Source organism: Ursus americanus, chromosome 5, assembly GCF_024610735.1.
Source record: "Ursus americanus isolate L20-20 chromosome 5, mUrsAme1.1.p, whole genome shotgun sequence".
NCBI classification, from domain to species: domain Eukaryota; kingdom Metazoa; phylum Chordata; class Mammalia; order Carnivora; family Ursidae; genus Ursus; species Ursus americanus.
In genome coordinates this window covers 85,343,070-85,359,227 of record NC_142131.1, presented here as the reverse complement: position 1 = coordinate 85,359,227, position 16,158 = coordinate 85,343,070, and the positions used below count along the sequence as shown (strand labels likewise).

General features: G+C 34.3%; 1 protein-coding gene across 1 annotated transcript; it reads left to right on the top strand.

The window, feature by feature from the left end:
• Positions 1 to 414: 414 nt before the first annotated feature.
• Positions 415 to 1,353, top strand: LOC123791175 (olfactory receptor 2T27-like). The gene has a single exon (XM_045795814.1). The coding sequence runs from the start codon at positions 415 to 417 to the stop codon at positions 1,351 to 1,353; it is 939 nt and encodes a 312-aa protein (XP_045651770.1).
• The last annotated feature ends 14,805 nt before the right edge of the window (positions 1,354 to 16,158 follow it).

Genomic DNA, 16,158 nt, shown 5'->3' with positions numbered 1-16,158 from the left:
TACATAGTGGAGTGAAATAATCACATATAATAGTTATCAAATAAAAAGTTTAATACTTTCAAACTTCAAGATTTTTAACTGGATTACCAGTTTATTATAAAAAGATAAAGTAAAGGATATAGATTAACATCTAGATGAAAGAGATGTGTAGGGTAATGTATGTAGGAAAGAACACAGAGATTCTATGCTTTCTCCAAGTGTGCCACTCTCCCCAAATCTTCATATGTTCTCCAACGTCAAAGTTTCTCAAGATGTTTTAAATGTCATTTGGGTCTGTGAAGATATTGAAGAAAGAATAGATAGGAAAAAATAAACCAAGTCTAAAATCAAAGGCTCATAACAGGGCATAAGATTTAACAGATGGCTTATACTTTCCTCTTACCACACACCAGCTACCACCAATGAAGCTGAGATATGGCAAAAATAAATGACACATCCACTACAGATTTCATCCTCTTGGGCCTCTTCCCTGAGTTCCAATATGCCAGCCTCCTGGTCTACCTCATCCTTCTGGTCTACCTCATTACCCTCACAGGGAACTCCATCCTCATCTTTCTGATCTGGGTGGACTCCCACCTCCACACTCCCATGTACTTCTTTCTCAGCCAGCTTTCCATCATTGATTTGTTCTACATTTCCAGCTTGGTTCCTAAGATGGTCATCAACTATTCCTTAGGGAAGCGCAGCATCTCTCGCATTGGCTGTGGAGTCCAGATGTTCTTCTGCCTGACTCTAGGTGGCGCTGAGTGTCTCCTCTTAACCTTTATGTCCTATGACCGGTTTGTGGCTGTTTGTAACCCCCTTCGCTACAGGATCATTATTAACTCTAAAGTCTGCTTGCTAATGGCAGTGGCATCATGGACTGGGGCTGCTCTAAATTCACTCATTCAAACCACCTACACCATGCATTTTCCCGTTTGTGGTCTGAAGAAAATAAAACACTTCTTCTGTGAGATACCAGCCATCCTGAAGCTATCCTGTGAGGACACTTCAGATTATGAGATGGTGTTGTTTATGGTAAGTATCATATTTATACTCACCCCCTTTAGCTTAATAGTGACTTCTTATATTCGGATTTTCCTCGCTGTTCTCAGAATAAACTCTCCTGAGGGGAGGAAAAAATCCCTGTCCACATGCTTTTCTCACCTTATTGTAGTGAGTCTTTACCTGGGACCAGCGATAGTTGTGTACATGACACCTGGCTCTTCCCACACGCCAGCACTGGATCAAGGTCTCTCCATGATCTACACTATCCTCACCCCCATGCTGAACCCTTTAATTTATAGCCTGAGAAACAAGGAAGTTGTGGGGGCTATAAAGAAGACCCTGGGAAAGTATCTAATATCAAAATAGTTCAAAAAATATCACTGTCATGCTTCATATCTAAAACCAGATAGCAGTATGAAAATCAAAGTCCCTGGCTTGAAGTTTTCTTCAGCTATGCAGAATGTCTATTTAGAGACATAGATTATTTTAGAAATCAGTTATTAAATCGTCAATCAACTTATTGTGTTTGAAACAAAACAATTGAGTTCAGTAAAGAGATGCATTAATAGAAATATTTGAATAAAAAGGCTTTGGTAACAAATAGATGGAAACATATATACTGTTTCTTAAAGCACCCACAAAGGTGGAAAAGGATTATTGTCATTATATTTTACCATCACAGAGACAAAGAAGACAGTGGATGCTTCTTCTAATTTTTGACTGAACATCACCCTAATCTAAGAGTAGAACAAAAGACAGACAAAGACGTTCCTTTTCCAAGAAGTATTGTTTTATCCAGGTTGAGGTTTCCTTTAGGAAAATAAATTAGACTATTATTGAAATAAAACTGACAGGCAGTGCAATATTACTGTCAGGTGTACAACATATTAACAATTGTATACATTACTCAGTGCTCACTGTGATAAGCAGAGTCACCATACAATGTTATTAGAATATTAGTGACTATATTCCCTTTGTTCTTTTTATCTCCATGACTTAAAATTTTCTAACTTGAAATTTAGTACTTATTAATCACCATGACATATTTTGCTCATTCTCCCACCACCAGCCCATTGGAAACCACCAGTTTGTTCTCTGGATTTGAAAGTATGTACTTTTGGGTTTTTTGTTTGTTTTAGATTCCACATATAAGTGGAATCATATGGTATTTGTATTTGTCTGACTTATTTCACATAGCATAATACCTTCCATCCATGTTGTTGCAAATGGCAAGACCTCATTGTTTCCCGTGGCTGAGTAATATTGCAACACACACACACACACACACACACACACACACACACACACACACACCATTATCAATCTATCGGTGGACACGGGGGTTGCATCCCTATATTGATTGTTATAGATAATGCAGCAATAAATATAAGGGTGTATCTTTTCAAATTATTGTTTTCATTTTCTATGAGGAAATACAAATAAGTGGAATTACTGGATTGTATGACATTACTAATTTTAATTTAGGAGGAGCCTTCAAAATGTTTTTCACAATGATGTCACCTATTTACATTCCCACCAATAGTGTACCAGGGTTCCCATTTCTCCACATTCTTGACAACACCTCATTTCTTATCTTTTGCTTAGTAGTCATTCTGACTGGTGTAAGGTGGTATTACATTGTAGTTTTTATTGGCATTTCCATTATGATTAGTGATGTTGAGCATCTATCCATATGTCTGTTTCTCATCTGTACGTATTCTTTGGACAAATGTCTACTCAGGTCCTTTACCCATTTTTTTTTTCTGTTGAATGTTTTATTTTTTTAATTTTTTATAATAATTTTTTATTATATTATGTTAGTCACCATGGTGTAAAGTTCCATGATTCATCATTTGCATATAACACCCAGTGCACCATGCAAAACATGCCCTCCTTAATACCCACCACCAGACTATCCCGTTCCCCCTCCCTCCTCCCCTCGGAAGCCCTCAGTTTGTTTCCCAGAGTCCATAGTCTCTCATGGTTCATTCCCCCTCCTGTTTACCCCCCCTTTCTTCTTCCCTTTCTTCTCCTACCAATCTTCCTACTTCTTATGTTCCATAAATGAGTTAAACCATATGATAATTTCCTTTCTCTGCTTGACTTATTTTGCTTAGCATTATCTCCTCCAGTCCCGTCCATGTTGCAGCAAATGTTGAGAAATTGTTCTTTTTGATGGCTGAGTAATATTCCATTGTATATATGGACCACAACTTCTTAATCCAGTCATCTGTTGAAGGGCATCTCGGCTCCTTCCACGATTTAGCTATTGTGGGCAATGTTCATAACAGCATTGTCCACAATAGCTTGACCCATTTTTAACTTGGATATTTTGTTTTATGATGTCAAATCATCTATGTCCTTTACTTATTTTGGATAATAACCCCTTATCAGATATATCACTTGCAAATATCTCCTCCCATTCATTAGGTTGACTTTTTTTTTCTGATGGTTTCTGTTGCTGTAAAACCTTTGTTGTTGTTGTTATTGTTATTTGGTGAAGTCCCAGTAGTTTATTTTTTATTTTTTTTCTCTTGCCTAAGAGGATATATCCATAAATATGTTCTTAAGGCCAATGTACCGGTGATTACTGCCTATGTTTTCTCTTAAGAATTATATGGTTCTTAGTCTCACATTTAGGTCTTGAACTCATTTTGTGTTTTTGTTGTTTGTTTTGTTTGTTTGATTTTGGGGTTTTGTTGTTTTGTTTTGTTTTGTTTTTTGTATATGGTGTAAGAAAGTGATCCAGTTTCATCATTTTACATTTGACTATCCAGTTTCCCAAACACTTTTTTTTTTAAGTCTGTTTACTGAGCTTCCAGGGAAGATGGTTAGGTATGAGAAATCTAAACTCACCTCTTCCCATGGATACAACTAGACAACATTAACATCAGTTTAAATATTTCAGAAAAGGAAGGCTCGGGGGCACTGGGTGTTATATGCAACTAATGAATCATGGAACTTTACATCAAAAACCAGGGATGTACTGTATGGTGACTAACATAATATAATAAAAAATATTATTATTAAAAAAAAAGAAAAGGAAAGAAAAGAAAATGACCTGAAGACTGGCAGAGTAAACTCTCCACAACTGAATATAGAGAAAAGGCCACACTGAAGAGGGTAGAAAGGACAGAGATACACTCAGGATCTAAACAGATCCACAGGAATGTCTGTGAGAGGGAGGGACACAGTGGGCATGGAGTGGGGAGAGAAATGGACTCTCACACCAGGAAGCCCACAAAGGAAAGATTAATCTCCCATAACAATTGGTTTTGAAAATCAGAGAGACTGAATTTCAAGTTCCTACAATCACAGGGACATAACTTAGAATTTCAATCCTTTTTTTTCTTTAAGATTTTATTTATTTATTTGACAGAGAGAGAGACAGCCAGCAAGAGAGGGAACACAAGCAGGGGGAGTGGGGGAGGAAGAAGCAGGCTTCCTAGCATAGCAGGGAGCCTGATGCGAGACTCAATCCCAGGACCCTGGGATCACGCCCTGAGCTGAAGGCCGACACTTAACAACTGAGCCACCCAGGCACCCCCCATAACTTAGAATTTCAAAAATTAGTGGGCTTTGCTCAGGGAGAGCCAGGAGTGCAGTAAGAAACTGATTCCTTGCCCTTAAAGAGACACCACAATAAACAGTCCTGCAGAGACACAGCATAGAAGCAGTACTTTGAAAAACACCTGGAGTATGCAGGAGGGAGATTCTTTTTACTAATCTCAGAGTGTACTAGAGGGACGGGGATCATTGGGTAACTTCTCTGCGAACAGAGGATCTGAGGGTGCAATTTTCATCTCCCCTAGTCAAAACACATGGTCATCTGGAAGCAGCATGGTACATACATTCCCTACTAAACTTGCTAACACAACTGCTCACATTATCCTGTGGACATACCCTCTCCAGCCAGGACTCAGCTCCAAGTCTCCTGTCAGAGCAGCCCCAAGCAAAGTTTGACCCCACCTGCCCTTCTGCAGATCCACCAATTCCATACACTGTTGGAGCCCATCCAAAGTGATTCAACAAGCTTGGCAGTGTGCAAGCAGCCCTGAAGGGGCCAGCCCCACTTCACAGTGACTCTTTTCTTAAGGAGAGGGAAAGATAACCACACACAACTATCAGATTGCAGCCTCAGCAGTGGGTTAGGGGAAGATGGTTGGTCTAACAGCTAGACACTGCCCAACAATGAAAGCTTCTCATGGACAAAACAGGGAAAGTGCCCTGCAGTTTGGGCTCTGTTGTATCTCTGGCAAATGCTTGGTATGACTCAACTCAAGTGCAAGGCGACTACAGACTGGCCTACTGTACTCCAGGGAGCAAACCCTGCCCACAATAGGCAAAGAGAACCATTGCAGATGGCTGGACTAAGGGCAGAAGAAGCTTAGCCACAGCAGCAGGGTGTACATAACATACATAAGAGACATACCTGAAGTGGCATGTTCTGGTGAACAAGGGACACTGCATTTCAGGACTCTTCAGGATCTCTTCTTCATAACCCAGTATTTTCAGGAGACATCACTGACTTTCCTAACACATAGAAAGAGACAGAGAGTTAGGCAAAATGAAGAGATAGAGGAACAAGTCTCAAATGAAAGAACAGGACAAATTCACAGAAAGAGACCTAGGCAAAATGTAGTAAAGCAATATGCCTGATAGAGGATTTAAAATAATTATCATAAAGATATTCCTGGACTTGCAAGAAGAATGGAGGACAACAGAGGACCTAAACAAAGAGATAGAAAGCATAAAACATAACCAATCAGACAGAAATAACTCAATAAATGAAATTTAAAATACACTAGATGGAAGAAATAGTAGACTAGATAAAGTAGAAGAATGGATTTGTGACCTGGAGGACAGAGTAATAAGAAAACAAGCAGGACACAGGAACTTTGGGGGGGGGAGGGATAAATTCATATTATAGGATTCTGGAAAGAGAAGAGAGAGAAAAGGTGGCAGAAAAATTATTTGAAGAAATAGTAGCTGAAAATTTTCCACATGTGGGGAAGAAAACAGAAACCAGATCCAGGAGGCACAGAGATCTCCCTAAAAAATAAACACAAGGAAGTCCACACAAAAACACATAGTAATTAGAATGGAAAAAGTAGTGATAAAGGAAAAAAATTCTTAAAATAAGAAAATAAAGGAAAACAATCACATACAAGGGAAACCTTATAAAGCTATCATTTTATTTTTCAGCAGAAACTTTGCAGGTTGGAAGGTAGTGGTGTGTTACATTCAAAGTGCTGAAAGAAAAAAAAAATGCAGCCAAGAATACTCTATCCAGCAAGGTTATCATTCAGAATAAGAGAGGTAATGAGTTTCCAGACAAACAAAAGTTAAAGAAATTCATGACCACTAAATAAGTTCTGAAAGAAGTATTAAAGGAAACATTCTGAGTGGAAAGGAAAGGTCATATGTAAAAGCAAGAATAGCAGGAAGCACAAAAGCAGATAGTAAGTATATCTATAAAAATTAGTCAAAGTACTCACAAAATAAAAGGATATAAAGTATGACAACATATATCTAAAATATAAGGGAGATAAAATTAAAGAATGGTTTCAAACTTAAATGACCATCAAGTTAATATAGATGGCCATATAAAGAAGAGGTTATGCAAACTTAATAGTAACAAAACATCAAAAACCAGTAATAGATATTCAAAAAGCAAAGGCAAAGGAATCCAAATATATCACTAAAGAAATAAAATTAACAATGAGAGATGAGAACAAGACAAGAAAGAAACTGAGAACTACAAACAACCATAAACAAGTAATAATTGGCAATAAATACATTCTTATCAATAGCTACTTTGAAAAATATATAGATTAAATGCTCCAATCAAAAGACATGGAGTGACAGAATGGGTAAAAAAGCAAGACCCATCTATATGCTAACTCCAAGAGATTCATTTTAAACATAAAGACACCTGCAGACCTAAAGTGAAGGGATTGAGAAGCATTTATCATGCAAATGGTTGTGAAAAGAAAACCAAGGTAAAAATACCTATATAGGAAAAAATCGACTTTGAAACAGATTTTAGTAAGAGACAAGGAAAGACATTTTATAATCATAAAGGGAATGATAAAAAAGAAGATACTTGTAAATATTTATTCACCCAACATGGGTGCAACCAAGCACATAGAGCAGTTAATAACAAATAAGAAAGAGTAACACAATAATAACAGAGGAATTTAACACCCTACTTACATCAATAGATCGTCAAAACAGAAAATCAACAAGGACACAGTATCTTTGAATGACACATTGGATCAGGTAAATCTAATAGATATATTCAGAACATTTTATCCTAAAAGAGCAGGATCCACATTATTTCAAGTGTTCATGGAACGCTGTCCAGGATAGATCATATGATAGGCCACAAAACAAGTCTCAACAGGGTGATGGACATTAAGGAGGGCACATGATGTGATGAGCACTGGGTGTTATACACAACTAATGAACTGTTGAACATTACATCAAAACCTAATGATTTACTATATGTTGGCCAATTGAATTTAAATTAAAAAATAATTGAAAAAACAAGTCTCAACAAATTAAACAAACAAAAAATTGAAATCATACCATGCATCTTTTCCAACCACAACACTACAAAACTAAATATCAAACATAAGAAAATATCTTGAAAGAGCATAAATACATGTAGGGTAAATAACATGCTACTAAATAGTGAATGGCTAAAACAAGAAATCAAAGAGGAAGTCAACAATTATATGGAGAGAAATAAAAATGAAACACAATGATCCAAAGTCTTTGGGATGCATCAATAGGTGTTCTAAGATGGAAGGTTATAGCAATGCAGGCCTACCTCAAGAGAAAAGAAAAATCTCAATAAACAAACTAACCTAAACCTAAAGGAGATAGGGAAAAAAAAACAAAAACAAAAACAAAAAACAAAACAAAATAAAACCCTAAACCTGTGGAAAGAAGTAAATAGTAAAGATTAGTGAAGAATTAGTTCCTACATGAAATAGGGACTAAATTATCAATTACCATTAAATGAAACCATGCTCTAGTTTCCTGAAAAGATCAACAAAATTGATAAACCTTTCATCGGACTCATCAAAAAATTTTTTAAATAAATAAATAAATAAATAAATAAATGAAACAGAGAGTACTCATATAAACAAAATCAGAAGTGAGAGAGGAGAAATAACAATGAACACCCCAAAATACAAACAATTTTAGAGAATATTATGAGAATCTTTATGCCTTAATTGGACAACCTAGAAGAATGGATAAATTCCTAGGAAAAAATGTGAACACCCAAAGTTGAATCAGGAAGGAATAGATAATTTCAACAGGTTGATTATTAGCAGTGGAATTGAAATGGTAATCATAAATCTCCTAACAAACAAAAGTCCAAGACCAGATAGCTCCACAGGTGAATCGTACCAAACTTTTAAAAATAGTTAATATCTATTTTTCTCTCCTTGTTCCAAAAATAGAAGGAAAGCTTCCAAATTCTTTCTATGATGCCACCATTACCCTGATACCAGAACCAGACAAAAATACTACAGAAAAAAAGAGAGAACTACAGGCCAATGCCTCTGATAAACATAGTTGCAAAATTTCTCAACAAAATATTATGAAAACAAATCCAAAATACATTAAAAATCATTCATCATGATCAAGTGAAATTTATGCCTGGGAGGCAAATGTGGTTCAATATTCACAAGTCACTCAACATGGTATATAAAATCCATATGATCATTTCAATAGATGCAGAAAAAAATTGACAAAGTACTGCATTCATTCGTGATAAAAATCCTCAACAAATGGGTTTAAAGGGAAGATGCCCCAACATAATAAAGGCCACATATGAAAAACACACAGCTAACATTATAGTCAATGTTGAAAAACTGAGACCTTTTCTCCTAAGGTCAGGAATAAGACAAGGATGTCCACTCTCACCACTTTATTCAACACAATGCTGGAAGTAGTAACCTCAGCAATAAGACAAGAAGAAAGAGAGTGTATTATGCTAAGCAAAATAAGTCAGAGAAAGATAAATGTCAAATGATTTTGCTTATATGTGGAATGTAAGTAGCAAAATAGATGAACATAGGGGAAAAAAGAGAGAAAGGCAAACCATAAAACACACTCAACTATAGAGAACAAACTGCACGTTGCTGGAGGGGAGGTGGACAGAATGGTGGGTTAAACAGGTGATAGGGATTAAGGAGGACACTTGTGATGAGTATTGGATTTAAATGTAAGTGACAAATCACTAAATTCTACTTCTGAAACTAATTATTATGCTATATGTTGACTAATTGGAATTAAAACAAAACAAAACAAAACACCTTGAAAACAAAAAAGAGGGAAAGGGAACAAAAGTCATTCAAAATAGTAAGGGAAAAGTAAAACTTTCACTATTTGCAGATGATATAATACTATATATCAAAAATCAGAAAGACTCACAATAAAACTATTGGAACTGATAAATAAATTATTTAAGGTCATAGGATACAAAATAAATATACAGAAACCCCTTAAAGTTCTATACACTAATAAAGATGTAACAAAGAGAAAATTTTAAAAGTCCATCCCAATTACAATTTCACCAACAATAATAAAAAACCTAAGAATAAGCTTAAGGAAGAGATGAAAGATCTGTACTCTGAAAACTGATGGAAATAATTAAAGATTACACAAACAAATAGAAAGATAAACCATGTGTAAGGATGGAAAGAATTAGTATTGTTAAAATGTCCGTAGTACCCAATGCAATCTGCAGATTTAATGCAATTCCTATCAAAATGCTAACAGCATTTTTCACAGAAGTAGAACAAACAATTCTAAAATGTGTAAGGAAACACAAAAGACCCCAAATAGCCAAAGCAACCTTGAAAAAGAAAAGCAAACCTTGAGTTTTCACAATTCCAAATTTCAAGATAAACTACAAAGTTGTACGAATTAATATAGTATGGTACTGGCACAAAAATAGACACATAGATCGATGGAACATAACAGAATGAAGTAATCCCATAATAATATCGTTGATTAATCTTTGACAAAACAGGAAAGGATATCTAATGGGAAAAATACAAGCTCTTCAACAAATAGATTTGGGAAATCTGGACATCCTTTTATGCAATAAGATGCAACTGAACTATTTCTTAAACCATACACAAACAATTGCTCAAAATGGATTACAAACTTAAATTGAGACCTGAAACCATAAATATCCTAGTATAGAGCACAGACAGCAGTTTCTCTGACATTGGCCATAGCAATGTTTTTCTTTCTTTTTTTTTAAGATTTTATTTATTTGACAGAGAGAGATACAGTGAGAGATGGAACACAAGCAGGCAGAGTGGGAGAGGGAGAAGCAGGCTGACCTGAGCTGAAGGCAGATGCTTCACGACTGAGCCACCGAGGCCCCCATAGCAATGTTTTTTTTAGATATGTCTCCTGAGCCAAGGGAAATCAACACAGAAATAAACTATTGGGACTACATCAACATAAAAAGCTTCTGCATAGGGAAGGAAATAATATACAAAACTAAAAGGCAATCTACCAAATGGGAGAAGATATGTGAAAATGACATATCTGATAATGGGTTAGTATCCAAAATATTTGAAAGATCTTATATCACTCAACACTAAAAAAACAAAGAGTCCAATGAGAAATGATAGAAGACATGAACAGACATTTCTCCAAAGAAGACATACAGATGATCAACAGACATTTGAAAAGATGTCCCAAATTTCCAATCATCAGGAAAATGCAAATCAAAAACACAAACAGATGTCACCTCACACTTCTCTGAATGTTTAAAATAAAAAACACAAGAAATAAGAATTGTTAATGAGGGGGCGCCTGGGTGGCACAGCGGTTAAGCATCTGCCTTCGGCTCAGGGCGTGATCCCGGCATCATGGGATCGAGCCCCACATCAGGCTCCTCCACTATGAGCCTGCTTCTTCCTCTCCCACTCCCCATGCTTGTGTTCCTTCTCTCACTGGCTGTCTCTATCTCTGTCAAATAAATAAATAAAATCTTTAAAAAAAAAAGAATTGTTAATGAGGATGTGGAGGGAAAAAGATCCTTATCCACTGTGGTGGGAACGTGAACTGGTGATGTCACTGTAGTAAACAGTATGGAAGTTCCAATAAATAAATAAATAAATAAATAAATAAATAAATAAATAAACAAACAAACAAACAAACTGCCGTATCATCCAGTAAATCCACAGCCAGTAAAAGTCATATACACCCTTATGTTTATTGCAGTATGGAAGCAGCTCAATTATGCATGATTAGATGAATGGTGAAGAAATATATGCAATGGAATATTACTTAGCCATAAATTATAATGAAATCATGCCATTCACAACAACATGATTGGATCTAGAGACTATAGTGTTAAGTGAATCAAGTCAATCAGAGAAATTCAAATACCATAATCTCACTTATATGTGGAATTTAAGAAACAAAACAAATGAACAAAGAGAATAAAAGACAAAAACAAAAAAAAAATCAAAACAAAGAAAACTTTTATTATAGAGAACAATCTGATGGTCACCAGAGGGGATGTAGGTAGGAGATGGGTGAAATAGGTGAAGGGGATTAAAAATAAATTTATCTTCTTTTTTAATTGTTACCTCAACTTTGAGGTAATAATTTACATGGCATAAACTGCTGTCATATTTAAGGCAAGAGTACACTTATCTTGATGAGTACTGAGTAATAAATAGCATCGATGTACACCTGAATCTAATCTAATCTAATCTAATACTCTCTTAACTGTATGTTAACTATTGGATTTAAAATTTGTAAAAGTAAAAACAAAAAGATCTTCATTCCCCACTGTATATTTTTATACAATTTTTTTATTGTTATGTTAGTCACCATACAGTACATCCCTAGTTTTTGATGTAAAGTTCCATGATTCGTTACTTGCGTATAACACCCAGTGCACCATGCAATACGTGCCCTCCTTAATACCCATCACCAGCCTATTCCATTCCCCCACCCCCTCCCCTCTGAAGCCCTCAGTTTGTTTCCCAGTCTTGTCATTAAGATTGGGCTGTGTTTGATATTCTTTTCTCATTCATTTTTGTGTAAAATTAGGTTATTTGAGATTTTTGTTTGTTTCTTGAAGTAGGCTTATATCACTATAAACTTCCCTCATAAAATTGCTTTTGTTTCACCTAACGTCTTTGGACATTTCTGTTTAAATTTTTATTTGTTTCTATGTATATTTATTTTAAATCTCATGTTTGACCCATTGCTTGTTTGATAGCAGGTTGCTTAACCTCCATATTTTTTCCAGTTTTTCCTTGTAATTGATTTTTAGTTTCATATTGTTGTGATTAGAAAAGATATTTCTGCAACTAATGAATCATCGAACTTTACATCAGAAACCAGGGATGTACTGTATGGTGACTAACATAATATAATAAAAAAAACACTAAAATAAAAAAAGAAAATATATTTGATATTATTTCAATTCTCTTAAAAAAGAAACTTGTTTCGTGTCTTATACACATGATCTATCCTAGAGAATGTGCCACGTTTAACTGAGAAGAATGCATATTCTCCTGGTTTTGAATAGAATCTCCTGTAGGTATCTGTTAAATTCACTTGGTCTAATGTGTCATTCAAAGCCATTGCTTCATTGTGGATTTTGGGTCTGGATGACCTAATAATTGATGCTAATAGGGTGTTAAATTCCCCAACTATTACTGCATTACTGTCATTTTCTTCCTTTAGTCTCTTAATATTGCTTTATGTATTTAGGAGCTGTTGTATTAGATACACAAATATTTCCAACTGTTATATCTTTGTGTTAGATTAATCCCTTTAGCATTATGTAATAATCTTTGTCTTTTGCAAGAGTCTTCGTTTAATGTCTATTTTGTTAGATATACATATTGCTACAACTTTTTTTTTCACTTCCATTCGCATGAATTATCTTTTTCCACCTTCTCACTTTCAGACTGTAGGTGTTTTTGTACCAAAAGTGAATCTCTTATAGGCAGCATAAAGATGATAATTTTTTAAATCTATTTGTTCACCTTATGTCTTTTTTATTTAAATTCAATTACCCAACATATAATATATCATTAGTTTCAGATGTAAGGTTCATTAATTCTTCAGTTGCATAGAACACCCAGTGTTCATCATATCATGTGCTCTCCTTAATGCCCATCATCTGGTTAGCCATACTCCTCTTATATCAATGGATAGATTATCCAGACAGAAAATTAATTAGAAAGCAGAAGTTTCACATGACATGTTAGATCAGAGGACTTAATAGATATACACAGAATATTCCATCCCAAACCAGCCGAATATACCTTTTTCTAAAGTGCACATGGAACATTCTCCAGGATAGATCACATGTTATGCCAAAAAAATAGTCTCAATAAATTTAAGGAGATTCAAATTACATCGAGCATCTTTTTCAACCCAAACCATTGAAAAATGAAAATAAATAACAGAATAAACCAGAAATAGCACAAATGTGTGGAGGCTAAATAGCAAGCCATTAAAAAAAAAGTCAATGAAGAAATAAAAGAAATAAATATACACATGTAGACTAATGAAAATGAAACCAAATTGTCCAGAATTTTTGGGACGCAGTGAAAAAATTTCTAATAGAGAATCCTACAGCAATGCATGCTTATCTCAAGAAACAAGAAAAACTCAAATAATAAACAATTTAATCTTAACCTGAAGGAACTAGAAGAAGAAAAAAACAAAGTCCAAACCTAGTAGAAGGGAGGAAATAATATCAGAATGTAATACATGAAATAGAAACTAAGGGAAGAGAAAAGAAAAAAGAAAAAAAGAAAGAGGAAAAAAAATCAATGAAACCAGGGGCTGATTTTTTGATAAGAAACATTAACAAACCTTTAGCCAGAGTCATCAAGGGGAAAAAAAAAGAGCAATGACTCAAATAAGTAAAAAATCAGAAATGAATGAGGGGAAATAAAAACCAACACCACAGAAATAGAAATAATTATAAGATAATACAATGAAAAAATATATGATAAATTGGTTGACCTAGAAAAACGATAAATTTCTGGAAACATGAAGTACCTCAAAAGTGAATCTGGAAGAAATAGACAATTTGAACTCACCAGTTATTAGTAATAAAATTGAATCAATAATTAAAATCTCCCAACAAACACAAGTTCAAGACAAGATGAATTCACAGAGATTCTACTAAACATTTTAATGAGTTAATACCTGTTCTCTTCAAACTATTCCAAAAATAGAAGAGAAAAAATATATTCAAAATTTTTCCACTTGGTCAGCATCAACCTAATACCAAAACCAGACAATAACACTACAAGAGCAACAGCAAACTACAGGCCAATATCCCTAATGAACATAGATGAAAAATCTTCAACAAAATATTAGAAAAAAAATGCAACAATAAATTACAAGGATCATTCACCATGATCTAGTGGTATATACTTAATAGATACAAGAATAATTCAATATCTACAAATAAATCATTTTTATACAGCACATTAACAATGTTGAGAATAAAACCATATGATTACCTCAATAGATGCAGAAGCTGCATTTGACAAAATTCAACATTTGTTTATGATAAATATTCTCAATGAATTCAGTTTAGAGAAAACATACTTTACATAATAAGGCCATATATGATAAACCCATCACTGACATCGTACTCAATGGGTAAAAGCTGAAAGCTTTCTTCTAAGATCAGGAACAAGATGATGATTTTACTCTCATCACTTTTATTTAACATAATATTGGAAGTTTTAGCTGCAGCAATCTGACAAGAAAGAAAAAAAAACATTCAGATTGGAAAGGTAGATGTAACATTTTCAGTATCTGTAGACGAGAGGATACTATAGATAAAACCCTAAAGACTCCACCAAAAAACTATTAGAACTAAAAAAGAAATTCATTAGTCACAGGATTAAAATTAATATACAGAAACATTTTTCACTGCTATAAATTGATAATGAAGTAGCAGAAAAGAAATTTAAAAGAAATACATTTCATTTATAATTGGTTGAGAAAAATAAAATACTTAGAAATAAGCTTAACCTAGGAGGTGATTAACCTGTACTCTGAAAACTGTAAAAGATTAATGAAATAAAGATGATACAAGCAAGTGCAAAAGATACACCACACTCATGGATTGGAAAAATTGATATTGTCCAAATGTCCATATGCCCCAAAGAAATCTACAAATTCAATGCAATCCCTGTAAAAATAACAATAGGTTTTTCAGAGAACAATAACAAATAATTGAAGCCACAAAAGACCCCAAATAGCAAAGCAAGTTTGAGAAAACCAAAATAGCTGGTTATATAATAATCCCTTTCAAGACACACCACAAAGTTGTTGTGATAAAAACAGGTTGGTAATGACATAAAAATAGACCTACAAGATGGAACAGGATAAAGATCTCAGAAATAAAAACACACTGATATGTTCAATTAATCTACACCAAAGAAGGTGAGACTATACAATGGGGGAACAGATTGTCTCTTTGATAAGTATGTTGCAAAAACTTGACAGTTACATGCAAAAGAGTAAAACTGGACCACTTTCTTACACTATGCAGAAAAAAACTGACCCAGAATAAGTTAAAAATCTGAATATATGATCTGAAACCATAACATACCTTAAAAAAACATAGACAGGAATATCCTAGAGATTTCCTTAACATTTTTCTAGATGTATCTTCCTACTCAATGGAAACAAAAGCAAAAATAAACTATTGGGACTATGTCAAATAAGATTTGCACACCAAAGAAAATCAACAAAATCAAAAGACTGAAGTGAATAAATAAGATTATGAGTACCCTTATCTTAATGAGCACTGAAAAATGTATAGAATTTTGAATCATTATATTGTACACTTGAAACTAATATAACATTGTACATTAATTTTACTTGAATAAAACAAAACAGAACAATATGAAACAATGATGACGACAACAACAACAACAAAACAGTAAAAAAAAAGAAATATCCCCCAAACCAAAGGCAACCTAGTGAATGGGAGAAGATAAATGAAAAAGATATATTTAGTAAAGGGTATATATATATTCAGTTAGCCACTGTATAATACATCATTAGTTTTGATGCAGTGTTCTTTGATTCATTGGTTATGTATCACACCCAGTGCTCATCAGAACATGT